General features: G+C 45.7%; 2 protein-coding genes across 4 annotated transcripts in view; both read right to left on the bottom strand.

Annotated features, from left to right (window-relative positions):
- Positions 1-6,909: 6,909 nt before the first annotated feature.
- arl4ca (ADP-ribosylation factor-like 4Ca) lies at positions 6,910-7,585 on the bottom strand. The gene has a single exon (XM_040142150.1). It carries the CDS (start codon positions 7,492-7,494, stop codon positions 6,910-6,912), a length of 585 nt encoding a protein of 194 aa, XP_039998084.1. The 5' UTR covers positions 7,495-7,585.
- Positions 7,586-14,464: 6,879 nt separating this feature from the next.
- Positions 14,465-27,575, bottom strand: part of sh3bp4a (SH3-domain binding protein 4a) — a 31,090-nt gene continuing 17,979 nt past the window's right edge. For all 3 annotated transcript variants that reach the window (XM_040141736.1, XM_040141737.1, XM_040141735.1), the window contains exons 4-5: positions 16,507-16,695; positions 14,465-16,194 (exon numbers count right to left, since the gene is read on the bottom strand). In XM_040141736.1, the coding sequence (XP_039997670.1) occupies positions 15,970-16,194; positions 16,507-16,695 (414 nt within the window). In that variant the 3' untranslated portion in view covers positions 14,465-15,969. The remainder of the gene's footprint in view (positions 16,195-16,506; positions 16,696-27,575) is intronic.

The following is a 27,575-nucleotide window of genomic DNA, read 5'->3' as shown; positions in this document are numbered from 1 at the left end:
ACGCGCTCCACAGCCGAGAGTGTGTGCGAAGGAGCGATGATTCAAAACCGACGACAACGGCAGCACCTAGATGGAATTTATATTTTAATGGGAAGAGTTCATTTCCAAAGTGCTATTGATCCATTTGGAGCAGAAGAATAGAAATTATGTTGTATTCAAAGTAGGAGTTGAGATTGCAGTCGGAGTGCTCAGCGAAGGATATTCTCTCAGCGTTTACAACCAATAGTGTGTCAGTTCTACCCGGTACTTATCTTAGGTCTAATGTTGGGATTTTAGGACAGTGTTGAGGGGTAAATCAACGGGGTTTAGATCGACCAAGGCCAGAAACCACAGTGCAGAAATACCGGAGCCTGGAAAGACCGAGACCAGAATTTAGAGATTAAGAACCAGAGTAAACAGACCAGAGATTAGAAAGATAAAAGCCCACATTTCTTTCTATAGAAAGGAAGACATAGGAGTTCAGAAAGACTAAGACCTAAACGTAGACGGATTAAGGCCAGAGCTAAGACAATCCCATAACAAAGCAGGCAAGACCAGATTTCATAAAGACAGAAACTGGAGTTTAAAATGACCTAGACCTGCGCTTTAGAAAGTTCAAGACCAGAACATACAGAAAATAGCTTACACAGGAACAAGAGCAGGAGTCTACATCCATGCTAGCAGCGGTCTGAGGCTGAACCTAGACACAACGGGGCTTTGGGCTAAATGCTAACACATGTTCACAATGACAGCAGCATGCTGACGTTTAGCATGTGTCATTCTACTATCTTCACCATCTTAGCCGGCTAAAATTCGCTGCTCATCACCCGACACAATGTACGGCCGAGGTGGATGAGAATGCCGTCCGTCTCGCAGGTATTTGGTCATAAACCAAAGTGTTGGGCAGATTCAAATTCTGACCCAATGGTGGCGCCGGTGGAAAAGTCAGGGGAAGTAAGTGGGTAGGATTCATCCTCTTTAGACCACGGATGTCTGTACAAACTTACGCGGGGATCCATCAGTCTAGACCAAACTGGACAGACCTTCAAAACCAACCGACAATGTGCAGCCGGGCTGCTCGCGTGGCTGAGAACAGAAACCCGAGCTTGCGGGGATCAAGTCCTGAACTTACAAAGACCCGGACCAGGGTGTGAGAGCCCCAGGCAGGAGCAGACAGACCGGAGCTTAGAAATACAGAAACTGGACCTTAAAAACACTTGAGTTTAGAAAGACAGAGACCTTGGCGGAGAAAGAAAGATGTCGTAGACACAAAGCTGTTTTGGAAAGACTAAAATCAGAGCTTAGAAAAGAATGAGAACAGAGCAAATGCAGATCAAGACCAGAAAAACTAGGCCGAGCACTGACTGAAACACGAGCTTATGAAGTCAGAGAGCAGAGCAGACACTACAAACCTAGAATGACCACAATCAGGACGACTTTTATTGTCTCAACAACTCTGCTTTTGATCATCACTCAGAGTGGTTTTAAACCTTAAAGCCTCTATTGACTCAACACAAGCTGACCTTACCAACACTTGACAACAAACTGACTCTGTCTGCAGCACGTCGGGCGTTAGAGAAGGAGGACCGAACGTTGCCTCGAACAAAACACCGGATCTGTAACTGACCTGACGCCGTTAAAGTGACGTTCTTTGTTTTTTTGGTCTGACTTTGTCCTTCTCTTCAAATCTGACCGGGCACAGTCGTTTGATTGATAATATTGATGGGGAAAACACGTATTGGATTTGGGTACCGAGAGTGCGTTTTCCATTCACGTCGATAAAGCTGGAGATTTTCAGAGACAGCATCTCGTGTTCATTCGTGGTTTTGCAGCTTAGGAAACTTCAGTACCGTTGTGGCTAACGCTGTTTTTGTAAAACGGTTTTTTCTTAAAACTGAAAATTCCTTTTAAATAAGTGCATTAATAAAAAATTTGATTTTGGCTTTTATTTAATATTTTTACGTCTCAGTGGCGTCTCAGAGGCTACAGTCCAAAAATCAAAGGCAAATATGGAAAAACGTCCTTTTTTTGCATGAGAAGATTAAAATTTTTAACTATCCTACCTATATTTGAGCACTCAAATATAGGTAGGATAGTAGCTTTAGTAACTTTAATATTATCGAAAGTCTTAATTAAGTAAACTGAAATAAACTGAATAGAAAACACGCAGCAGAATCATCAAAATACATTTTCTTCCCATCAGACAAAAGGTTTGTGCCGTAAACAAAAATCTGCTTCTGACAGCCTGCTTTAAAAAAGTAAAATAATCACCTCATCTCCCGCGCATTCGAACGCCAGTGGATTCTTAAGCGCGTTAACGTTGGCGTTCAAAGCTTCCGCGTGCTCAGCAGAAACCTGACAGTCATTTGGGATGGCGAGGGTGGAAATGTGAGGGATTATCATCCAGGAGAAAACAACGGATAAAAAGGAGAAAATCCCATTCACATCCGCCCACAGAATCACACAGGAGAAGAAGGCGAAGAAACAAAGAAACAGCTGAAAGCTCTGCGCTCTGTCAGCGGTTTGAGGAGCAGACGTCGGAATCAGAGTCGACTGAGGATGGAGACGCAGCACCTGAATGAGGAAAAACTGGCTCTCATAGACCCGGGTCACATTTCGGGAAGAGCAACTAGGCTCAGGATTAGAAAAGAGATGAACGAGGCCTTTACTTGAGCGTTAAGTCAGGTCTCGCCTCCACGACATTATCACAATAGAGAATATCTGTGGGTGTAGGTGAGGCCTGTAGATCAGCACCCATGACTCAGTGATTACTTCACCACGGCTGAGGTTTAAGGTTTCAGGTTTCCAAAGCTCTCAAGGCCTTGGACCCCCCCCAACCGTTTAATCAGGCCACGGTGGAGTAGTCAGGCAGGTAAATGGAAAAGCACAGCGGGATGGTTTGCAAAATGCTTTGACGTAAAGTTAAGTGCAATCGGTAATAAAATGGGAATAACCCCGCAAAACCACTGGTACGGTCCTCTCGTGTTTTATTATGGGACCTAATCGAGTCGTCCGAGATCCAATCCAAACTTCAAATATTTACTTACATGTGCAGTGACGTGAGTCCCGAGCCTGAGACGTGAACCGCTGACCCTTCGTCTGTAAGCCCAGATCTCCAGCTCCAGATATGTTTGATAATCAGATAAATCAACAAACAAGCACATTTGTCTTTTTCCAGACAGTTAAACCCCAGAGGAGAGATTTAAATAAAAAAAAAAAATTTAAAAAAGGTCTTATTTCAGGAGCACAACGTGTGGAGTGCAATTACACTAAAATCTGTCCCCGTGGAACGAGTAAATAACGTTTTCAGCATCAGTGATTACGCTGACACTGACGGCGGGTCTCCCCCTGTGATTCTATACTGTAGACATGAGTTATAAAAACCATAGTAATGAGACAGTTTAGCTGCAAACAGTGACTGCACAGCGGGTAATTTGGCAGGAGAGAGACGATGAGTAAACAACAAGGAGGAAAACATGTACTTTGCATGTGCTGTGGTCTCCAGAAACAGTATTTTAGCCTCCTTAAATTTAGAGCACAGCTACGACGACGATCTCATTCTCCTCGGATGATTCCTCAAGCGCATTCACGAGTTTAAGTCTGAGCCGTGCCGAGATAATGGAGGCAGTGAACACGATCGCTTCACCTTCTGTTATTTTTAACAAGGGACCACCGAGAGACGGGGACCTGCCCCTTTAAACCACCCTCACACCCAATCCACATCCTCCCTGGTTCGAAGGTTTATTTAAAGCAACAGGTTGGGACAGACCCACAGAGTCCGTTCGGTAAAAACAGTGCTTTCACTAACCTGCTTTGACATCACGCTCAATGAAGTCAAATCAAAAGGTTAACAGAAACGTGAACTTATGGATGTTGGCTTTTTGGTTTTCGGGACAGAGAAGTGAACTCGAGTCAAGCCGCAAACTTATATCACTCATAATACCTCATACTGCGAGTGACAGACAACGCCATTTCTCGTATCAACTTCCAACGAGATGCAGGGTATAACCGGCACTTAGCTGAGAGCTGCTGGGAATTTCCCGCCCCGATTAAACCTCTGGAAATGAGACACGAAGCACACAACAAACGAGTTCAATTACAAAGAGTTTAATCCCAAAAATACTTTTTTCTTTTTTTCCATTTTGGCATGTAACACATTGTTTGGTCTTGCTGTATCTTGGCTGTAACACTACACTGTATAATTTACATTGTCTGAAGAAGTGGCTGTCATGCAATGTTGAACGCAGCTCAACCGATCACCGGAGAAGGGGATGCCGCGTTCACGTCGGGTTCGCGTCGGAAGCGCCATCTTCCGACCGCGAAAGATTAACGTTCGCGTCCGCCTCCCCCCGACGGTAGCTATAAGTATGACATGTGGGAATTTTTGTAGCATTCCAAGACATTAAATAATGACGAAATTACCTTCGAAACACAATCAGCTCTACTTAAAAAAAAAATGGAGTAACATGCTGCAGTTTGTGGTTTAAAATTCACAGTTTTTTTTTTTTTTTCATCGAGCTGCAGCAATAAGATTTCGCCCCGTGTCTTCTTCCGTTTCGACGTGAACGCGGCATAAGGCAACAGTCCATTTGGGACATTCGACAGTCCAAAGCGGGGACAAACCGCCAATCTGAGTGACGTCTCACCAACTATTCTGCAGGCTGTCAGCTGGGTCGGTTTGTGCATTTACATGGACGGAGCTGGATGCTAACGCTGTTGTGGTCGGGGGCTGGATTTGGTTTAAAAAAAAAAAAACTCCCAGGCATAGCACGTTTTCGTCTATCACTCAACTGGAGGAAAAGTTTCTGATTGAATAAGGAAAATTAAAAATTCCTACATTTTTTTTTTTTTAGGAGCAGCTGAACAGGTTCCAGCCTGTTGGTTTGTTTCTCCGCATCATCATGACAGGAAGACGCTTTGCCCCTGTCTCCCGTCCCGTCACTGCCAGCAGGTCGACACAGTGTGGGATGCACTCGTAGCACGTCCTCAGCAGCTCTGAGAACCAGCTGATACGCACACACACACACACACACACACACACACACATTTCTTTCTCAGAGCAGTACGAATACTGACCTTTTAAATTGATTGTGTGACAGGCGACGTCAGACAGAATCCGATTTCATGGCTGCATCTCAAATCTTTCACTCTGCGCTGACGACTGTTTAGTGCGTTGTTATAAGTTGCCGACGATATAAACAGCGAATTTTTGTGGACACAGCTCATTAGCAAAAAAAAAAAGCTGTGTAAAAGGAAAATGGGCCTAGAGGCCGCTGGACTGTAAAAACACCAGGGACAACGGCGGAAAGAGGTCCAGGACCTCGTCGTTCTATCTCTAACAAAAGTCTGATATGTTGGGGTTTTTCTAAACATACTGTTGGACATTGTTAGCATTTATCAGTGTTTTTGTATCCCTGACCAGCAACTAGCAACAAATATAGCATTTTGTTCCTGGCCACTGGAAAATGGTTTATGTGCTCACTACAAGTATTTGGCATAAAGTCAGTGCAGCTGGAGATGATTTGTAGGTCCCGACTCTCTGTAGCAAATATAACCAGCTCCAAACAAACACATGGCAACTCATGTTAGCAACTAGTTTTGCTTTGTTTGTTTGTTTGTTTGTTTTTTTGTGTGTGTTTTTCTCATGAAAGAAAGGCGGCATCGCTGCATGCAGGCCAGAGAGAGAGAAACCAAGGGCGTCACGTGCGGCTGTAAAAACCTCTGCGCGGGGACGGAACCGGCTGTTCGCAGAGCTGAAGAGCCGAGTCGAAGAGGGTTTCTCCTTGGAAAGACACACCACTCAGAAAATGAGTCAAAACGCAAAAAAAGAGGGGTCAGCGGGGGAATTCCGTTTCTTTAAACCGCTGCCGTTCGGCAAATTTCCCTCTAAAGATTGCTTGCTTCTGTAAGGGGGGGAGTTGATGTCATCTATAATTGTGTCAAATGCAACACTTAATAACACGCATTTTGGAAATGTCGCTCACAACTGTCCGAGCCATCCGCCTTGTCGGGCCTACAAGTTGAATGTCGGAAAAAAATGTTCCTGTAAAAGGTGGGACCGCCGGGAACGCATCGGCGAACCGCTTCCCCCAGGTTTAGGGGGATCTTTGGTCCCCCTAAACCAAAGATCCGCGGCTGTCGTTCGTATTTTCGCCCCGGAGTGGCAGGGAGGGTTTATAAACCACAAAAGGGCGGAGGACGGGGGAGATGGAGAGTTTTGTGTGTCTTCCCAGGGGAGTCGTCTTTGGTGTCGCGCCACCTCGCGGCTCTCAGCTCCGGCCCGTGCCTCGGCGCTTCCCTTATCACATCCGCAGCAGCCTCACATCTGCGCGGGGCGCAAGGCGGCGGCCACGGGGAGCTCTGCCCCCAGATCCACGCGCTTTGTGAGACACCTCCGCTGTAACGAAGACCTCCCTGACGAAGCAGTCCCTTTAGTTCTCCTACAGCAGGGACTGACAGACAGGGAGTGCCACTGCCTCCCTGTGAAGGGGGATCAAACAGTCAACAATCAAGGCCAACTAGCAGCATTGTCCCCTAGGTTTCAGATTAGCATGGTTATTTTGTGAATTGTCAGAAGAGCATCTAGTTGTTTCCTGCGAATAAAAGGTGTTGGCAGATGAAGTTCCGGCATCTTTCTCTTCGCCGTGTCCCTCTGTAACATTCCCACAGGAACGTATGGACGCTAATGAGACAGTACTGGTGTCTCTAGCTCATGTGGCATCACTGTACACATTTTCCCATCATACGTGGAGACTTGCGACGTTTCTGTGGTGGTCAACGATGAGAAGCCTATTTATGCTCATGGTGTTTTTATCTGCTACGTACCACTGTAAAAAAAAAAAAAAAAAAAAAAAAAACATCGCTAGAATCCATCTTATAATATTTCAATAGCAGAGATGTAGCATAGCCCCCCCCATCATCCAGCCCAAATCACTGTCTCTTCTTCTTCTGCTTCAGTGACTTCCTCCTCTTCACTATCATCTCATACAGCTTGTCCATGCCCTCGTCCAGCCCCTCTCCTATGATGGCGCAGGCCGGCTGGACGTGGTACGGGGTGGAGGGGCTCAGCTCGGCCAGGGCCAGCTGCCGCTCGATCTCCCCGACATCCAGCGCCCGGGGCAGGTCCTGCTTGTTGGCGATGACCAGCAGCGGGGTCCCCTGGTTCTCCGAGAACCGCGTGATCTTGTGCAGCTCGGTCCGGGCCTCCTCTAGCCTCTCGGTGTCCACGGAGTCTACCACGTACACGATGCCGTCCGTGCAGCGGCTGTAGGGCTTCCACAGGGGCCGCAGCTTCTCCTGGCCCCCGACGTCCCAGAAGTGGCAGCTGATGCCCCTGGAGGCCCCCGCGCCGCCCAGCCGGATCCTCTCCGTGTTGAAGCCGATGGTGGGCACCGTGTTGACGAACTCGTTGAATTTCAGCCGGTAGAGCACGGTGGTTTTGCCCGCAGAGTCCAGCCCGAGCATGACTATGTGTAGGGACTGGAAGGCGGCCAAATTGGAGAAACTATTCCCCATCTTGCAGGCTGGGAAGGAGGAAGAGCGTGCAATCCCGCAGCCCCGGCAGCGTGCGATATCACCGCGGGAGGTGCTCAAATGCCCCCGGAGCGATCCATAGCGGGCTATGTCAAAGCGAAAGGTCGGAAAAGGGCGGAAAACGCGCAGAAACGCCTGCTCCTCTCAGATGTGGAGGGCGCAGCCCCACGTTGCGCGGCGGCACCCCGGCAGCCAGACGAGCCGCAGCATCCCTGGACTCACTCCAAGAGCATCGGGCGTCCAGAAAACAGCCAAATCATCGCACATGCCGCGGCGCATGGACAGTGCGCGCCGCTCTCCAAATGCGCAAATTACGCGTGGCCGAATGTCACATCGTGTCTCTGCGTCTGTCCGCGTCCGTCCGAGTGCGTAGCAGCTCGTGTAGTAACGCTCACAGGCGCGCGCGCGCGCACACGCAGACACACACACACACACACACACACACACACTCAAGTTGTGGTGTGTGACGCGTGGATCTGCCCCTAAACGTTGACTTGTAAAGATCCGTCAAGCTGCACCCGGAAAACATCAAGCACGTTTTCCAGCTGAGCCACGGACCCCTCGAAAATAAAAGCCCCGTCTGCTCTGGCGGGATTCCCGTCAGAAACTCAGCCACCCACGCCGCTAGGGAGACGGGGGATCTTATTTTGAAAGGTATCCATTCGCGCTGTGGCTGCGGCGTTTCCTCTGCGCACTGAGCGGACGGAGCCGCCGAAAGCCTGACACCTACCGGTGAAAGGCGACAACCACGCCCCCCTCAGATAAAAACCGTGTAGCGGAGCCAGTGTCTAGGACGTTACCCTTTCAGAGTAAAACTAACAAATAAGAGCCGGTAGTGAGGATTAACGTAGGCAGAGTCTTTCTGTCGGATTTACACTGTGACTCATATTTTTCCATAAACATATAACATTTGCACATCAGTACAGAATTAAAAATTCCATCTTTCATCTATTCATTTGTTAAATTGTCGTTTCCTCGTCAGTCACGGATCCGGAGGCTCCTCAACTCATTCTGCCATGATTCTAGATTCGTTCTGCCTTTATTTGCTCTGGTCACGTTTGTCTTTTTTCTGGATTTGCTCGAGTGTTTGCTGTGGACACCTGCGGACGGCGGCTGTCATTTAAACCCTGTTCTGGGGGGAGAACATTCAAACGCTCACCTCAAGCGCCTGGTGGGCCCCGTTTGGTCTGTCACCCCCTCGGCGTGAAGGCGTGGACCGGCGCCGGGGTCTGAAACAGTACGGGACCCTGAGAGTTTTTCGTGTGAGATAATCGAGTCGGTCTCTACATGAGCAGGGAGCGAGGACATCCGTGTCCAGCAGGTGTGTGTGACCCCATTAGACAACGACGTTGAGCTCTTTATTCTCTGCGAGGTGATTTTGGTTCCATATTAAAACCGGGAACTAACTTCTCCTGGAGCAGAAGAAAAAAAAGTAAAAAAAACTGCAGAGTGTGTCTGAACAGTGTTTGGCCCTGATGTGAATTGTTTTGTGGCACGTGTGCTAAAACACGCACAAACGGCGGTGTGTGACACTGGCGCCACTAGATGGCAGCACGCTACTGCTAGAGAAACGTTGCAGGCTGGGAAAATCCTCCGGAGGCCAAAGGGCACAACCCCGACAGCGACCTGGGAAGAGGCCCCCTGGGGCTGAGGGATGCCGGATCCGCGTCCCTGCGGTGCCTCTTACGCGTATGTCCGTCCCGGAGCGGGGAGATCCCGCGTGTTCCTCCTGAACCCCGTCCCAGCAGGTTTCCCCTTCCTCGCAACCACTTGACAAGCAGCACCACGGACGGGCTTGTGGATAAGACGAGGAAAGGGGGGGCGGTCACGCAAACACACACACACACACACACACACACACACACACACACAGGCGCCAACATAACCTGAGTCATCAAGACCTGACTAATTGTTCTCTCTGCCCTCCTCCCTCATTGATTTCCCTTCCAATAAGTGTGTGTGAGATAAATGAAACGAATTATAAACAGGCATGGACGCGCGCACACACACACACACACACACACACACACACACACACACACACACACACACTGTGACTTTCTAAGACCACAACTCCATCTAACCGCACTCCTCCCTCCCTCCCTCCCTCTCTCTCCCTCACACGGCTGACTCACCGGAGCGTCTCTCGCCCACACGACCAGCCCATCCATAAAACAAGAGCCTCCCTCGCCGACTTGCCTCCAGTTTATCCCGTCGTGTCCTCGCCGTTCCTCGGGCAACAGCCGACCGGCGGCGGCCTCTCGGCAGACGCCCTCATGAAGTAGCCACGGTCCGCAGACAGGTGAGTGGAGGGTGGAGCAGATGAGAGGAGACGGTCCATCCTGCAACACTGGAAAAAGAAAAAGGAAAGAATTCACTGAAAACTCGGTGTCTGTGCTTCCAACATTGAGCTGGTTTGAGGTCCAGCTTTGTTCTTTCAAGTCTAGAGGAAAACTTCTCTCCTTTTCCTGTGCTGCTGATCAATTTTCCTTACTGAACTTTTATTGCCTTAATTAAATGTGAGGGAATTTATTACACCACAGCAACTGTCTTCATTGTCTGTTATCTTACTTCATTTTCTGTACTTTTTTCCCCCCTTTTACTTGGTTATTGACTCGACTCATTTGCCGCACATAAAGCGCTTTGAACTGAGTTTGTGTTTGACGACACCGTGCAGAGAGAAGCTGCTTTGCCCTCCTCGCTTTTTAAAATTTGACAAAATCTCCTTTCAGTCCAATCAAATGGTCCGGTTACGGTTTAGGTTAGAGAGAGCAAAGGTCAGAAATTCGGCCTGGTAAAGGTTTATTAAGGGAAGCTGAGTCAAACTTTATTGCCACGACTGCAAGCTTTGTTAGGAACTCGCCTCGATTAACTCATAAACACGTCAGAGTACCACACCGAAAAAAAAACTATGAGTATAGAAGATGCGCCAAAAACAATAGTCAAAAATGAAGCGTCCGAGAATTTCAATGATCCAAACGATGCAGCCGATAAAGTTTTTATGAGTCTAATGGATATTTTATCCGCCGCCTGTTGAAAACTGACAGGCCTGTGTGGAAATTTTTTATTATTTTTCCGGACACGTAATTGGGAGCGCGATTGGTGTCAGCCAATTCCGGGGGAAAAGAGGCTCACAGGAATAAATCTCTGACAGACGTAATTTAGGGCAAAAAAAAACAAAACTGTTCTACAGTAGTCCACGTTTTATAGGTTGTTTTTTTTTTTTTTTTGTGAGAACATAGTAAAATTTTTATGAGGTATTTTCTCTTTTTGTCCAAGTGGACACTATGAGTACACTGTCAGCAGCGTTTCAAAGATTTACTCCGCCGGCCAAAGACGGGGAGACATTACGCTCCCAACAGCCGGGCCTGCGACGGCGACACCTGCCGCAACAATTCCCGTCACGTGAGCATAAATCAACGCAAACGGGAAACAGCTCATCTGGACATCAGCGACTCGGGGGAACCCAGGGGGACGCAGCGCGTGAAACAAACCTGCGGATCCGGGTTCGTGCGAACAGGGTTGATCGGTCAGCAGTCTGCAGCTTTCTGGTGTAGACTGTCAAATGCAGGCGGAAGGTGTCCTGAGTATCCTGAGAGCTACAGCGGAGGGGGTCTGAGCTGCTGTTGCAAAGAAAACCTGCGGTGTTTTCATCCAACAGCAGCGTTTTGGTTCTGTTTTCCTTCTTTAGAGGCGTCTTGTGACACAAACGTCTGATTAAACGTCACGAAATGAGCAAAACCAAACGGTGAGATGACAGATGACACGTTGTGGACAGCAGTGTTGCACATGTGGTGTATTATGAAAGGACCGTGTAATAACAGTATGTTCACCCGCTGGCCCCAAAAGAGAAGCCGCTCAACAGTTGGGTTTCATGAGGGCTACTCACGACGACGGCAACAAAACGCCCCTGCGGCTCCGAAGCGATGCCGACGCTGTGGGAGCGAGACGTGAGAAAAAGCAGATGAAGGAGTTTTGCTTTTATCTTTCGAGGGCCCTTTACATTCCCCCGGACCCGCGAGCTGAAAAAACCAGCCCGGCCTGTTTCCAGACATCCATGCTCCTCCCTCAGAAACCCCGGGAAACAACAGCGGACGAAACGGGCCGGCAGCTCGTCCCGGAGCTTTTCACGTCTCCACCCGTTTGGCTTTTGGAAAAGTGGCTCGTAGCGGGCCGATTCGTCCTGAATTACCAAAGGGAAGAGCGGCGAGGAGGGTTTCTGTTTTCCTCTCGCATCTCTTTGATTGTGCGACGCGAGAGGACGGAAGTACACACGGAGCGGCACCCGGGATCCCGCGACTACAGGCGAGATCCGGCGATGTAATCGACTATAATTTGTTATTTGATAAAGTTTATTTCCTCGGAGCTGTTAGATCTGCACCAACTGTTCGCGTCTCCGTTTCTGAACAGGACGGATCCAACCAAATTAGCTCTTCGTGCGGAAAACCTCAAACTCCCAGAGTTGTGGCAGGTGATAAGAACACTCTGCTCTGCTTCTGCGTCCCCAAAGAAAACACCAGGCCAGACAGCTCCTGAGAAACCGGAGATAAGCCTGTTTTCATCTTATCTGTACAAAGGGAATATGTAAACACGAGTGGCTTCTCACAGTGTGGGGTGATTTGTGCAACTTTCAAAAAGTGATTCTGTAGGGTGAGATGGAAGGTGGGAGGACTTGGCTCTCCTGGAGGCCACGGTGCCCTCACTGAGTTCAGGTGCCTACAGACTGTACAGTTTACACAAAGAATACTATCCACGATTTCCGATTTATACCAGGTGACATTAGATCTTTTTAAAAGGCCAAAATAACTGAAATATCAGGCCACTTGAAGCAGCTGCAATCGACAGGTTCACAACAGCAATGTAGGAAATGACAATGTGAAAACAAGTCGTGGTGCCATCGGTGGCTCTAATGATCCCTCCGTGTGTGATCATTTTGACACAAGAGCTGATGTGGCACCGGCTCGATTATTCGTGGTATAGTAAACCGTGTCAATAATGCATTGTGGAAACCGGACCCTGGATCGGCCACTCTCCCCGCACACAGCTTCCTGTTAAATGGGTTGTCACTGTTCTTCACAAGTTGTTCGAGGTCCAGTCGTTGTTTGCTTATCCTCACGTCGTGCCTGGTTTACGGTAGGAAAGCTGCGACTCACGCGCGTTAAAGGCCGAAGCTTTGTTGCTCCACGCTCTGGAGTTTAAGTGTAAAGTAGTTTCCCGTGAAACAGTACAGCTGCTGGGTACATCTGAACGCCACACGCAAACCAGCTGGAAGCTGGGGATAGATGCTCCACGGGTGTTCTGCCTCACACCACTAGGTGGCGTCTTACCCCTGGTATGACTTCTTTCCTTTTTTTTTTTCTTCAACATTTCAAGCAGCTCAACATCCAAGCAGCTTTTTAAAACCGCAATGAAACGGAAAACCATAACACGCTGTTCACTGTGTTTTCTTTTCAACATCTTTTTAAGTGGGATTTCTGAAGTAACTGTGCACTACAGACCACACACACACACACGCACACACACACACACACAGCCTTGGTCAGAGTTTCGAGTTGTATCCAGGAGACAAGCAGGAATGTTGAGGGTGAGTCACTGAGAAGCAAAGGACGACTCTGTCAAGGTGGACTGTGATCTGAGGGAGAATAATTATCTGCTTTAATTAAGTACCCTCTCTGTGTGTGTGTGTGTGTGTGTGTGTGTGTGTGTGTGTGTGTGTGTGTGTGTGTGTGTGTGTGTGTGTGTGGAGGACTGTGTTAGTCTGGGAGGGGAGCATATGTGGATGGATTTGTGTGCGTACATGTCTTTGTTTTTGTGCTTGAATTAGTGCACGAGATTGTTTGTGCATTCATGTGTGATATTCGGATGTTGCTGCCCGCGTGTGTGGCGTGCGTGTCTGCGTGTGCGCGTTGCCTGTGTTTACACGAAGGAACCTGTTGTATTGTCTGTGTGGAATTTATGACGACACTCGACAGAATTCACAGTCCGTTAATGAATGCTCCCTTGCAGAGAGAATCACAGTTGGGACACGGTTCGCAAATTGGTGACGGCAGGGGGAATTTTTCAGCCCTCTGCTGCGCCTCTACACAGGCTGCCAAGCTTAAAGGAAAAGTGCAAAATCACATCCTCCAAACAACCAAGATGAAGTCCGAGACCACCAACTGTGTTCCACAACACGAAAGCAACATATCTGGTTCAGCGTTAACACAATATCATCACATCTTCTCCATAGGTTTTCACGGACGGATGATCATTAATACTTGAATTTTGAACATTACCACTACTGCAACTCCCAGACTGCCCGTAGCTAGATGACGATGCGGGGATCTTTTCACTGGATCCCGGGTTTGACCGCAGACTTTCCGAGACATCGGTGTGATTGAGCCCAAGTGTTTCGAGTTCACAAATGCTCAGAGTAAAAAGATCCCACTCGTCGTCTTCCTGAAGTGTAGTTTGAGTTTGTCACTTCAAGCAGTTAAGCAGCAGATTCACCGCAGCTCCACGTGCATCTATGAAAGGTTGCCCATGCTGACGCGGAGGCCTGTGAGTGAAAACGAGAGGAATCGTGGCAAAGCTAAAAGAAATCAGTAGACCCAAGGAGACGTGTCAATCAATTTACATGGCCTGACTGGCAATTTGCAGGCTACGGCGACGTTTGGACGTTTCAGTCCAGACACATTCACCCTTCATCAATACGTGCGTCTGCGGAAAACGTCTGCGCACAAACACACACGCAGTGATTTTCAGTTCACGTTGTTTTCAATTTTCAGTTTTATTGATCCCTTCTGAACAGAAACGCTGAACAGATTTCAGATCTGTCACAGTTGATAGAACATCACTTATACTCAATCGGCGTTCGGTACAAATATATATATATATATATATATATATATATATATATATATATATATATATATATATATATATATATAAACTCCGCGCGCAAGGTTTCCGCTCAGGTCAGGTTCATACTCCAAACAGATACAGGAACACTGCAGCAGTCACAAACCATGTAGAAAAGAAACACTGACAGAAAGACTGAAGTGGATACGGACATACAAAGGAGATTCAAAACAACAAAAAGCATCAAAGCTGACTGATTATACTTGCCGAGATCACAAAATCAAAGACAAAAGGCTTCTGTAAATATACACGTTTCACAAAAACTAGATAATATCTGATGGTGTAGTTTACACAGTTCCTTAAAAATCCCACTTATGATTTGACTGAGAACTAAAATGTGGTGTCCACGGGTTTTACTGCAGCTGAGGTGTAAGGAGGTAAAATCCATCTGGTAAAATTAAACACAATAATGATTACATTTATTCTGCATTCTGTAGATGTCAGAGAGTAGAATAAAAATCCAAACTTACAAGAAAAATGCAAAGTAACGGCACATTTTGTTGGAATTTCTAGCTGGAGAGGATATTTATATAAGTTATCTGGTTATCACGGTACTGTGCATTTTTTGCATCAATATTTTAACATATTTATTATTTCCGAAATATATTTGACTTCTATCTCCTGCACATAACCTTTTAAAAATCCAAAACCTTTTTTAAAAAACATCTGCTTTGCCTTCTTTTGTAAAATAAAAATAAAAAAAAATTGTTTTTTTTTTAAATGCCAGTGGGAAGCAGTCGAATAAAGACTGCCAGTTAGAAATGGAGTGAAAAATGAATTATGCTTAAAGTTTGATTTGTACACACAGGTCAAGACCATGAGCACAGTCAGTTGAGAACGGGGGTCAAATCTGCTTTAAAAGACGGTGAAAAGGTCGGAGTTGCGTGGCTACGGTGGCCACGGTGGCTGAGGTCCCTGATGTCCTGAGGGGCCGAGGCGAAAGAGCGGATAGACAGATACGGTGACGGCAGGAACAGATCAGACAAACCGTTAATTAACTGGAGCAAAAATTGGAAACCATGAGAGTAACAGAAAACGTTGGAGAGACAGGATGTTAATAGAGGAACACAGCGAAAGATAGATGAACAATGTCTCAAGAGATTAGGTCAGAAAGTGATGAATAAAAAGGGTGAGGTAGAAGAGAGACGGAGAAGAGTAGGAGGAAATGAAAGCTCAACAAACATAACAAGAGGCGTGAAAAACACAAAGAGGCAGATGCTACAGTTTAACACTGACTTTTCCAATGCCAGAATTGGTCCAATGGCGTTTCTACGTCAGCTTAACGCTCAACGAGAAGCAATCGGTGTCGCATCGATACCGATCCAGGACTCCAAAACGAGACCAAGACGGACAGATCTGAGATTTACGGTTCAATCTATGACGACAGTCCCATAGACTTGTCCGTGACAGATACTCGCTGCCCACTTAGGTCAACCAAACTCCAGACAAACCCGGGAACCGGGAAGCACCGAGCTCCAGTAACTCCCACCACAAGCTGAGGAATAAAAACCTCATGCACTTTGAAATGGAACTGGTTCTCCAGCCGGAGGAAAATGTTCAGACAGCAAAGTCTCCGTATCCGGTGGGGCAGAAGGCGGCACTGCGGAGGGTGTCGAGGCAGTTGACCAGGATGAGCGTGCCGGTCAGGTGCTTCCACCTCTTGGTGATGGGGTTCCTCATCTTGTCCAGGCCGAGGTGGAGCTCCTGGATCACGTCACGGTAGCTGTCCCCGACGTGGGCGGCCCACGTCAGGAGGAAGTCGTAGGCAGGCTTCCACATGGACTGAGGGGTCAGAGGAAGGGAGAGAAAAAGAGTTTTTTAGGTGCCGAATGCAACAGATCGGACAAAAGTTTGTTGTTTTTGCTCGCAGAGGTTCTACCCAGTTTTCCGGACTCTGTATTATACCAGAGGTTTTCAAACTGTGGGTCGCACCCGCACTGACACTCTCACGGATGTCATACAGATATGTGCCCCAAGATGAAAACCGGTGGACGCACGGGCACAAAACTCAAACCATTTTAAAATGTGCCCGGGTTGGGACCCACAGTGTCGGACGTTCGAAACCCTTGTATAATACTCTGTCAGGGGTCTGACCTCATTGTCCAGCAGTCCGTTCTTGTCGCGGTGCGGAGCCTCGTAAGCCTCCATCTGCTGCCGCGACACTCGGGCCAGCTTCTCGGCCAGCTCCCTCCACCGCGACGCCACCTCCACCGCCGTGGTCAGCAGGACAAAATCCAGGACCAACCTGGCGACCAGACCCTGGCAGTCCATCTTCAGCAATGCCTGAACGGGGAAAGAGAGACGGTCAGCAGACGAAGGGGGTTTTAATTACCGAAAGCCTGTGAGTTGAGGAAAACGGTGAAAAAAAAGTCTTTTTCTTTAGAGAATTGTTCTTTTATACTGCACAAATGTTTTTATAGGCTTTTTAAAGTTCCGAATTGGGTGACTCTTTGTGGACGTGGATGTAATCTGTGGATGCTGAGATGACTGGGCTGAGAGCAAAACATAGACGGCACCAATTTTCACCTGGATTTTTCAAATTTTTCTACAAAACAAAAAAATATATATATTTTGACAAAGCACATGATTGTACACATCAGGGCTTAAGCTGTCTGCTGTTGGGCCCACACTGCAGACCGCAGAGGGGTGAACGGTGAAGTGTAAATTTTACAGTCACTGAACAAGCGAAATTAATTTACCAACAGGGCAAACTGAACTTTAGTTCCCTGAGGTTTTTGGCTGAGAAAGAGAAGAGAGGGAAGGAAACTAAAAACTTGAATCTGTCCTTCTATAAAACAGATTCATTCACTGGTGGAAAATTTTGGGCCTTTTCTGCGACAGACCCGTGGAAAAACTGGGACCCGATCTCGTATTTATACATATACATATATATATATATATATATATATATATATATATAAACACAGGGCAATGTGTTTATGGCAGAATTAAATATTTGACAAACATACTGTAAACTCAATAATGCTATTAAGCCATCCAGAGTATTGATTCGCAGCATCACCTGCAGTGGCCTAATACTACCAGAGATATCAACGGGAAAGCTACCACTTTATGATCCGTATTGGAAAATCTATGGTCTTGCAGTATGTACTGCGACGCCAATTAGACTCAAGCCGAAATGTGGTCCAGCTGAACACACCAAACTAGAGGGAGGACACCGACACTGGCTGCAGTATGATGCTAGCAGCAGTATATGCCATAAAAATTGAAGTAAAGTTGCCTCGTAAAACACATTTTTCTCCTGTGATGATAGTGACACACCATCTGCTCAGAGCTGATCCAGACTCTGCATTGAGTCACCTGGATATTGGACATATTTGTCTCACAGCAGTAGAAGGGGGACTCTGCCAGACCTGATTAGGCTAAGTACAATTTGCTGAATGGGGTCCTCAGTCAGGGCGTCCAGCGGGTCCCAACCTTTTCGGCTTGGATCCCCTAAGAATGAACAAGTGCCCCACCTCACAGGTTCAATATGTGGTGAGATTTCGCTCTCTCAAACTGTTTCATTTGAGTCATTCCATTTTCAAGCGGTAAAAATATCCCCTATATCAAAAGAAATGAAATATGTTGTAATGTAAAGTCCCGCTGAGATTAGCTGTGTATCTTTCAACTAGTCCCAAGGGCAGAACGGCAAATATGAGATGTTAAAACGCTGCTGAGGAAAAAAAAAAACAGCTTTCTCTATGAATGAGTGTATGAATGTAATCCTTAACCTCTCCTATAAGTAGTCATGCTCCTCAGACTGCTGCTGTAAATATGTTCTTACTCATCTAACCCAGATAAATGAGGGTTAAAAAATAACGAGCGTTAATAAAAGCGTCTGAGTGGAAAATATGCTGCAGGCAAGATTTTTTTTGGTTTTGTTTCCCTTGTAAAGACGCACAACGGCCGAGATGTTGAGACGAGATGTTTTGCTTTTCACTGAGACCAAAAAAATGCAGTTGTGTGCATGTGTGTGGCCATCCAGACATAAGATTTTGGTTCAGGAAAGCAGGGATCTAAACTACTGCAGCATTTTGCATCTTTACATACACACACACACACACACACACACACCTACACATACTTCAAAGTGATGCCCTGTCCTGTGGTGATGCCTTTCAGGATCTCTGCAGGGGAGGTTTTGCTTTGCTGCCAGCCGCAGAAAGCCAAGCAAACGTACCCACTTTGGAAAATGCAGGGTTTTTTTATTTTTCTTTCTTTTCCTTTTTTTGAACTATGGCTTAAACAAGGTCGAACCGGGGTCTAACAGTGTAACACAAGTTTTTTGTTGGATCCTACTTGAAGATATTTCGCACAGGACTCAAAATCTTGCAGAAAAAGCAAGAGGTGGCCGTATAAAAATCAAGCGTGACGCGGGCATTAAGTACTATTTTGAGCTCAGACTCCCAACGGGGATCACGGGTGAGCTGGTCAGCACAATAGCATAAAGTGAACCGGCAGACGGCATCAGGGCCAGCAGCCTTCCGCAACTCTCGCCCTCTTAAACGGGTAAACGGGTAGAGAGGGAACTCTACTTTCAGAGAACTCGGACCTTTCGAAGCAAGAGAAAAAAATGAGTTGAGAATGGTTCGGCAAATCAGAATCATCTGCCCCATTCACACTGATGGATTGTTTTCTCTCCTTTGCGCATTGATTAATGGAGGCGACTGTTTTAATCCCCCGCCAGGCTGCTCTAAGACTGCCACTGCTGTACTGCATTTCTATCTCTTCCCTGATCTTCATTTTAACCTTCCTTATTTCATCTCCACCTCTCCGGAGACAACCCTTTTCTCCAGATCCGAAGCTTGTTATTCGGCTAGGCAACGACTGTTTTTGTTGGGATGTCGACACAGAATGTAATGTATGTCGAGACCGTGTCAGAAAGTTCATTAATGTCAACACAAGCATTGTAAAAACACTGCCGATCTGTGAAGTCAAAGCATGTTTGAAGAGAGGGGACGCTGACCAACCCCTTCACTGTCCTCTTCGCACGCTCGAGGCGCCTGAACGAGGGTTTGTACACAGGAGGAAGACACACGCTGTTGTGGTAGGATGGTCTGAAGGAAGGCGCCGGCAAAGATTAGTAAGCACGGCCCACTCAACCATAACAAAGGTCAATCTTAGAGTTCTTCCGTGTGGTGGCACAAGTCACGTACTGTTCTCACGTCCTCAGAGTCTCGTTCAAGTGGCTGTGAAGTCCCCGCGGGACGATCGTGAAAAATACCGGCTGGCAATCGTGAGGCAAGCAGTGAGGTTGCCAACAGACGTAAAAGCGCACGGCCCTTCACACACCGCTTGTCGGCAACCGGTCCAGTCGCAATGGGCTACCAAACCGGCTTACTGACAGTGCCCAACCCCTAAGCCATGTTTTAGTAAAAGCAAGAGGGCAGGTTTCCTTCCCTTCGTGCTTGGATTTGGCCCACGCTTCCGGCTCCCTCCCACTTGTCGCGGACCGTTGGTACTGCAGGACGTTAACATGAGTTACTGACACCCATGCTCCCTAAGACACCGGCGTATTCCACCCGTCCTGCCTCTTCTTCGGCAATTAGTCTTTTTATCCAAACTGCAAAGCTCCGCTGGAATAGTCGCTAGCCTCACATGATGGATGGACGTTAAAAACGATGAAGAAACACATAACAAGAAACGATTTAAGCAGACGGGAGGCTACTCGAGTCGCTCACTGTGAAGCGTCCCGCCTCCTCCACCTCTGATGGACATGTTGCTATTTTACGCATCTGTTATCACATCTGATTGGTAAAATCTATGTAAATCATTTCAGAGGTAACAGGTTTTGGAAACGTTTTGATGAGATTTACAGTATGTGGCCACAAAATGCAAAGAACAGATTAAATACATTCTCTTTTCTTTACGAGGAAAAACCTTCAACAGTGGAGTCTCAACTTAATTTTTAACTGAGCTCAAGTGGTTTCTAGTCAGCTTCGTGTGACATAAATCACATTAAATGAGATTAAAACGAGAGCAGAAATCTTAAAACAAAAATGACACAAAGCCTCTTAAGAGTTTGCTTCGGGCCGTAAATGTATAATGCAATCAGATAACAGCCCACAAATCAAGGTGTAACAGCCAAAAATGGGAAAGCACATAGATAATCAGACACAAAAGCATACAGCAAGCTCTTTCAGAAGCATACGCATTAAAATCTTTTCACGGGCCATAGGAAAAGGGCTGCAGCCTCTTTATGCAGATAGCGGTTTTTAATTAAAAATACAGGCATATGGACCGTAAGTAACACGGAGCGAGTCGGTCTGTTCACCGCAACCTGTTGATAAAAGATGTGTTGGATCGGTTTTTGCCAGGATCACATTGCGGAGAGGAAACGATAGAGGAAGAAGAGTTCACATGAAACCAAACCTCTGAGGTCAAACACACCTTTTACGCTGCTGTACCTGGAAAGGGGTTTCCATTGAAAACCACTGATCTGATCATGGCTGCTTAAAACACCTGCACTGATGGAATCGATGGTTAACTAAGGCCAATACATTATTCACCGATCAATTTCTTACCAGTGATTGATTAATTATTAACGTCCCTATACACAAGACTGTAGATGCACTTGATTTTACTTGTCCTACCATGAGAAGGAACTGACATGTAACTGTACATCCATATAAAAGAAATTCATTTTGTTCCAAACAAATGGAAAATAGAGGCCGTGTTCAACTGGTACACGTCCAATTCATTAATTCCAACGATTTGCTTGAGTCAGCGAGTCAGGCAAGGGTACAATCCACTGTCATTGAGTAACTTAAACCTAATATAATTCTGTGTTAATGCACGACATTAAAATCCTGCTGTTGTTTATCATTATTCTACAATTTAAGGTCAGTGTCTGGTAGAAGAGTTTTAAAAAGGCCCACACTCGCAATGTCAAGCGCCCCGAGTGGGAAAACAACAACGCACATGCTCAAAGTCTTTGGTAATGAAAGCAGATGGCACATATTTGAAGCCCGACTGCATCTGGGCCACCCCCCACCCGCTATTTGATTGGCTGTTTGCATGTCTTTTAAAGAAGAGAGCACCTGTGGTCACCGTGAAGGAGTGGATCATCTTCTACTGGTAAAAATAATCGTGGCTTTAACGCGGAGTGGTTCCCCAGGAAAAAAAAAAATGCTAGCTCGTCGAAGAAGTCACCTTTTTGCCTCCAGCGCATGTTACTGGCAGGAGACGGTACCCGGTGAAGAGCAGGCTCTCGGTATCTGTGGCGTCTTTCTGAGAGGATTAACAAACATGAAATCGGGAGGAGGCACAGACAACAGGTAAAATTGGATTAGCTCGGAAGAACAAACATAGCCCTGCAAACCGACAGCACGTGCGAACTGGGCTTGAGGAGCGTTAGAGCAGGCGGAGGAGAAAAGGTATGTGCTCAGCTGGATGATCACCTGTTTCAAACTGTGTGAAACGTGTAATAATTGTGTTTTTGCATCTTCCAAAGTTGTGGTTGCACCACCGTTTTGTTCCACCTAAAAACGCCACTGCCTATAATAAACGCATAATGAATACATCTTTAGTCGGGTTTGTTCTTGCCAGGAAATTTCTGTTAAAATCAACAGCTTCAAATTATAGTACTGTGACAGTACTGGGCAGGTTAGTTGAAAAATTTAACAAGCTACTAATAACATATTACTTGATAAAAAAGAAATTAGAGAAATGTTTATTAACCAGTCCGTAGCAAAAGCTTCTCAGTATCCCGTATTCTGCGACGTGCCAAAGAGCCAACGAGCACTTTGGCCTTCTGCTCTGTTGTCCTCTGTCTGCGGATTCAGGCTTCACACAGGTTTCAGTCTAAATATATACCCGGTCAGCCTGGTCTCTCACACACACACACACACACACACACACACACACACACACACACACACACACACACACACACACACACACACACACACACACACACACACACACACACACACGCAGTCAGGGTCAAGCAGTTGAGCCTGCTGTCTGAAAATGTGCATGATGTGTTCAAATGCAAATCAGGAGCTCCGGTGCATGCAGGAGGGATGTGCCATTTAAACCGGAAAGGATTAAGAGCAGGAGACGCGATAAGAAACAGGGAGGGAGTTTGTCAGGGGTTCAGGGAGTGCACACGGGCAACGTCGTGGTACCTACCTGAACTGAACCGGGGAAAACAAATAAATAAATAAATAAATAAATAAATCTTAATTTTGTTATGTGGAAAAAGACAAGTGTCATCTAACGCTGAGATAAATACTGCATGCTCGAACTGCACCAGATGAAGGTCAAAGGTCAGCGTTTTGCTCAAGGACACTGTTTAAATATACAGTGGACTTCAGGAAGTATTCAGACCCCTTCACTTTTTGCACACTTTATTGTGTTGTAGATTTAATTGTAAATGGATAAAATCGACATTTTTTCCCTTCGAGAGATTGTAGACTGATAGGAAAAATGGCAATTTTATGCATTTAAAAATAAATCTTCAACTAAGGAAGGTGTGCAAAAAGCGAAAGGGGTCTGAATACTTTCTGATGCCCCTGTATTTCAGTCACTTAGTCCAATCTCGAGCTACTGGATAGAGCTGCAGGCTCACTGCGAACGACACTTGACTCTGCTGCCCCTCTAAAAAAAACAAGACAATAAAACAAAGGAGGTTGGCTCCATGGTTGAACTCCCAAACCCACAAATCATAGCGAGCATTGCGAAAACGTGAAAGGATACGGCATTCAACCAAACTGGAAGAATCCCGCTTAGCCTGGCACGATAGTCTATCACTCATCGTCAATCGGGGAAAATAAAAACAACCCCGGGTTTCTTTTCAGCGCTCCAAGAGTCATAGCTCCATCGATCCTTGTGTTCCTATAGCTCTCAGCGGTGACGGCTCCATGAGCTTCTTTAATGATAAAACTCTAACTGTTAGAGACAAAGCTCACCACCTCCTGCCCTCAACCGGCACCGACTTATCTTCAAACACAGGAACCTTAGAAACAGCTGTAAAACCCGGTATATATTTAGACTCATTTGCTCCCTCTGACCTTCGCCAACTAACTTCTACAATGTCTTCATCTAAACCGTCAACTTGTCTCCCAGACCCCATCCCAGCTAGGCTGCTTAAGGAAGTTTTACCCTTAGTTAGCACCTTTTTACTAGATATAATCAATATGTCTTTATTAACAGGCTACGTACCGCAGTCCTTTAAAGTAGCTGTAATTAAACCTCTTCTTAAAAAGCCTACTCTTGATCCAGATGTTTAGGCCAACTATAGACCCTTCCCTTTCTCTCTAAGATCCTTGAGAAAGCTGTCGCCAGCCAGTTGTGTGACTTTTTACATGATAATAGTTTACTGGAGGATTTTCAGTCAGCACTTAAGAGTGCATCATAGCACAGAGACAGCCCTGGTGAAAGTAGGACAAAGGACTTGTCTCCGTACTTGTCCTGTTAGATATTAGTGCTACATTTGACACCACTGACCATCACATCCTATTAAAGAGACTGGAACATTTATCAGATCGATTTCATTTTGTGCATGTTAACACGATAAATCCTCCATATACTCAAAGGTTAGTCGCAGAGTTCCACAAGGTTCTGTGCTTGGACCAGTTCTAATCACCTTATATATGCTTTTTTTAGGCAAGATTATAAGGAAATACTCCATAAACATCCATTTTATGCATATTACTCAATTATACTTATCAATGAATCCAGATTAACCCAACTGATTGGCAAAACGTTAAACTTGCCTCAAGGACATAAAGACCTGGATGACCAGCAACCTTCTGCTGTTAAACTCAGACCAAACGGCCCCCAACACCTCAGAAACCCCTTATCTAATGATAAAGTTACTCTGGATGGCTTTGCCCCGGCCTCCAGCGCCACCGTTAGGAACCTCGGACTTAACTTTGATCAGGATATGTCCTTTAACTCCCACATGAAACAAACTTCAACAACCTCTTTTTCTCAACTATGTAACTTTGCAAAAACTAGTCCATGCCTTTGTTACCTCTAAGCTGGATTATTGTCATTCCTTATTATCAGGCTGTCCCAACAAATCTTTAAATACTCTCCAGCTGAACCAGAATGCTGCAGCGCAGGTACTGACAGGAATCCACCTCCTCACCCACAAAGCCCTTAATGGTCAGGCAGCATCATATCTTAAAGAGGCCATAGTACCTATTACCCCGACTAGAACAATGCGCTCCCAGAACGCAGGCTTACCTGTGGTTCCCAGAGTCTCCAAAAGTAGAACGGGAGGCAGAGCCTTCTGTTATCAGGCTCCTCTACTGTGGAACCATCTTCCAGTTTGGGTCCTGGAGCCAGACGCCCTCTCCGGGTTTAAGAGTAGGCTTAACACCTTCCTCTTTGATAAAGCTAACAGTAAGGGTTGGCTCAGGTTTGCCTTGAACCATGACTTCCCATGATGCACCGAGCTCCTCTCCCTCTCCATCTGTACGCATTCATATCCCATCAATGCTCGTTACTAACTTGACTTCTTCTCTCTCCCGTAGTTTTGTTCCGCCTCGTCTCTCTCCTCTCTCCTACCGTCGCTTTCTGCAGCTGTTTCTGCCCCTGGTGCTGCAGAGTCTGGACCTGTGACTGCAAACCACCTACTGCCCCCATGATCCTGCTCAACACCCACTGCTACAATTATTATTATTATTATTATTATCATCATCATCATCATCATCATCATCATCATCATCATCATCATCATTATTATGTTTTATTATTATTAAACTTATGTGGAACATTCATTGTGCTATGTTCTCTTTTCTCCCGCCTCTCTCTCTCGGCCTCTGCTCATGGGGGAATGTTGGGTCTCTGTAATTATAACTATAAAGAATCCAGTCTATACCTGATCTGCATGAGATAACTTCTGTTATGATTTGGTCCTATATAAATAAAATTGACTTGACATTCTTTATAGTTTGTCTTGATTTTCGGCCTGTTCAAAAGTTCCGTATCATTTAATATTTAACATTGTTTAATGACGTAGTCTCATTGAGATAGAAATTTAATTTTCAAGAGAGACCTGAGAACAATAAACATTCAAAGTCAGACAACAACAAAACCAGCCCCCACCCGCTATTTGATTGGCTGTTCGCATGTCTTTTAAAGAAGAGAGCACCTGTGGTCACCGTGAAGGAGTGGATCATCTTCTACTGGTAAAAATAATCATGGATTGGTTCCCCAGGAAAAAAAAAATGCTAGCTCTTCAAAGAAGTCGCCTTTTTGCCTCCAGCGCATGTTACTGGCAGGAGACGGTACCCGGTGAAGAACAGGCTCTCGGCACCTGTGGCGTTTTGTGGTTGTCACAGTCAGACAACCACAAAACCAGCCGTGGGCGTAATTTCCAACAGGTATGGGGAGGACATGAGCCTCTCACTTTGCAAAATCCAAACATCAGTTGTTGGCTGGTAATGAAAGCATTACAAGAGTCACAAAAAAAAAAGATATTGAAGATTTAAAATTTCCAAGGGAAATAAAAAAAATTCAAAGGAGTTTAGTACTTGAAACCAGTTCTGAGGTTGGGGTTGTTGGACAGTGTGCTGTACTGTACTGAGATGTCAATAAGAGAAAAGATGTGAAGTAGTTTGGAAGATTTAAACAGTGGAGCTTTATAGATGATATCATGAGAGGATTTTTTTGTTCTTGTCAACAGTGACAAGAGTCATTTGGATACCATTTAAACTATTAGTGTCAGCCTAGTCAGAGGCACCGGTGAATGTGGAGAAAGCCATGTATTTGGTCTTATCTGCATTTACAACCATGATAAAATTGGTGACACTTTGAAAGCATCAAAGGCAGAATGAAGATGAGTCAGGGCCTGGGTTGGAGTGTTTTGGAGCACATAAAATTGTATTATCTGCATAAAAAGGGAATTTGATGTACTCATTAAGAAGAATAATGTTATTGATGTATAAAGTACCACAGCACATTTTCTTCTTGTAGTCCACTGTTCCCTGCATGGTTTTGGCTGATGTTTCCACATTATTAGCTAACAAGATGATTCTGATCTATAAATAGAAAACTGTCCGCTCCGCGAGAGGCTACAGTGTCTGAAAAATACGAGATAGTGGCGATCTGCAGGAAGCCCCGAGGCAGACGGACAGATGGAGCTGACAGCTGAGCGGCCAGCTGTCAGCTAAATGAGCCTCACTTCCAAAAGGAAAAAGAGGGATGGAGGGAAGGAAGGAGTGGGAGAGGTCTAGCAGGGTGAATAATGACAGTGACAGGTAGAAAAGATAGACGGGGAGAAAGGAGGTGAATACGAGGCAAGCTGAGAAGGAGAGAAAGCAAAAAGGAAAGAGAGAGGACAAGAGAAATAACAAAGACAAAGACTAAGGACGACAGAAGCAAGAGGGAAAGATTTTTTCTAAAAGCCTCAAAATGTCAGATTCAAAATCACAAAACATCCTTTAGACTGAAATTTAAAAATACAGCTGCTTTACTCTGTAGTCTTGAAACTCAGCAGGTCAGTGTTACATTTAATATGTTTTGAACTGAGATCTATATATATATATATATATATATATATATAGAGAGAGAGAGAGACACACACATATACATATATATATATTTTTTTTAATTAAATTTAAATTTCACATAAAGACACTACCGATGTGCAATTATTTCTGTATGTTCTCGTGGCATTTTTGATCTATTTAGACCTTACTCGACCACGGTTGTTCACATTTACCTTTTTGGAAATCTTAAACTGTTCTTTTCTAATGAACAGTTTCAATCTTCGAAGCACTCCGGCTGAGTCACAGGCAAGAGGTTACATTTTTGGATCCCTAATCACCTGAAGGACTTCATTAAACAGGCAGGAATGCACTTTCAGATTTGAATGACATCTAGCTCTTGTTCTTGTGGTGGAGCTAGAATGTTGCTCATTGTGGGTGTGCTTTGGACAAAGGTGTGTGCTAAATCAATGGAATGTGTAGAAATCCTGTGCATTGATCCCAGTAAACTCATTGCTACTCATTGTAAACTCTCTGACCACGGGACATTCCTATAGTTAGAACTGTCTGGTTGAAAAGTCCCATTAGCGACTCAATAGGCTGATCACAGCATTTTCACTTGCTGCTGCCGAGAAAAACACTTCTGGTTTATACTCTTCAGTTTGGATCTTTCACTTCATTCATGGAGCAGGTTTTTAAGTGGCAGGTAACAGGGGGATT

Source organism: Xiphias gladius, chromosome 13 (genome assembly GCF_016859285.1).
Source record: "Xiphias gladius isolate SHS-SW01 ecotype Sanya breed wild chromosome 13, ASM1685928v1, whole genome shotgun sequence".
NCBI classification, from domain to species: Eukaryota; Metazoa; Chordata; class Actinopteri; order Istiophoriformes; family Xiphiidae; genus Xiphias; species Xiphias gladius.
Note: the sequence above shows the minus strand (reverse complement) of the source record. Positions and strands in the feature narration are given on the sequence as shown.

Excerpts from the sequence above, each read along its gene's own strand:
- arl4ca (XM_040142150.1), bottom strand. The coding sequence starts at position 7,494 with ATGGGGAATAGTTTCTCCAATTTGGCCGCCTTCCAGTCCCTACACATA.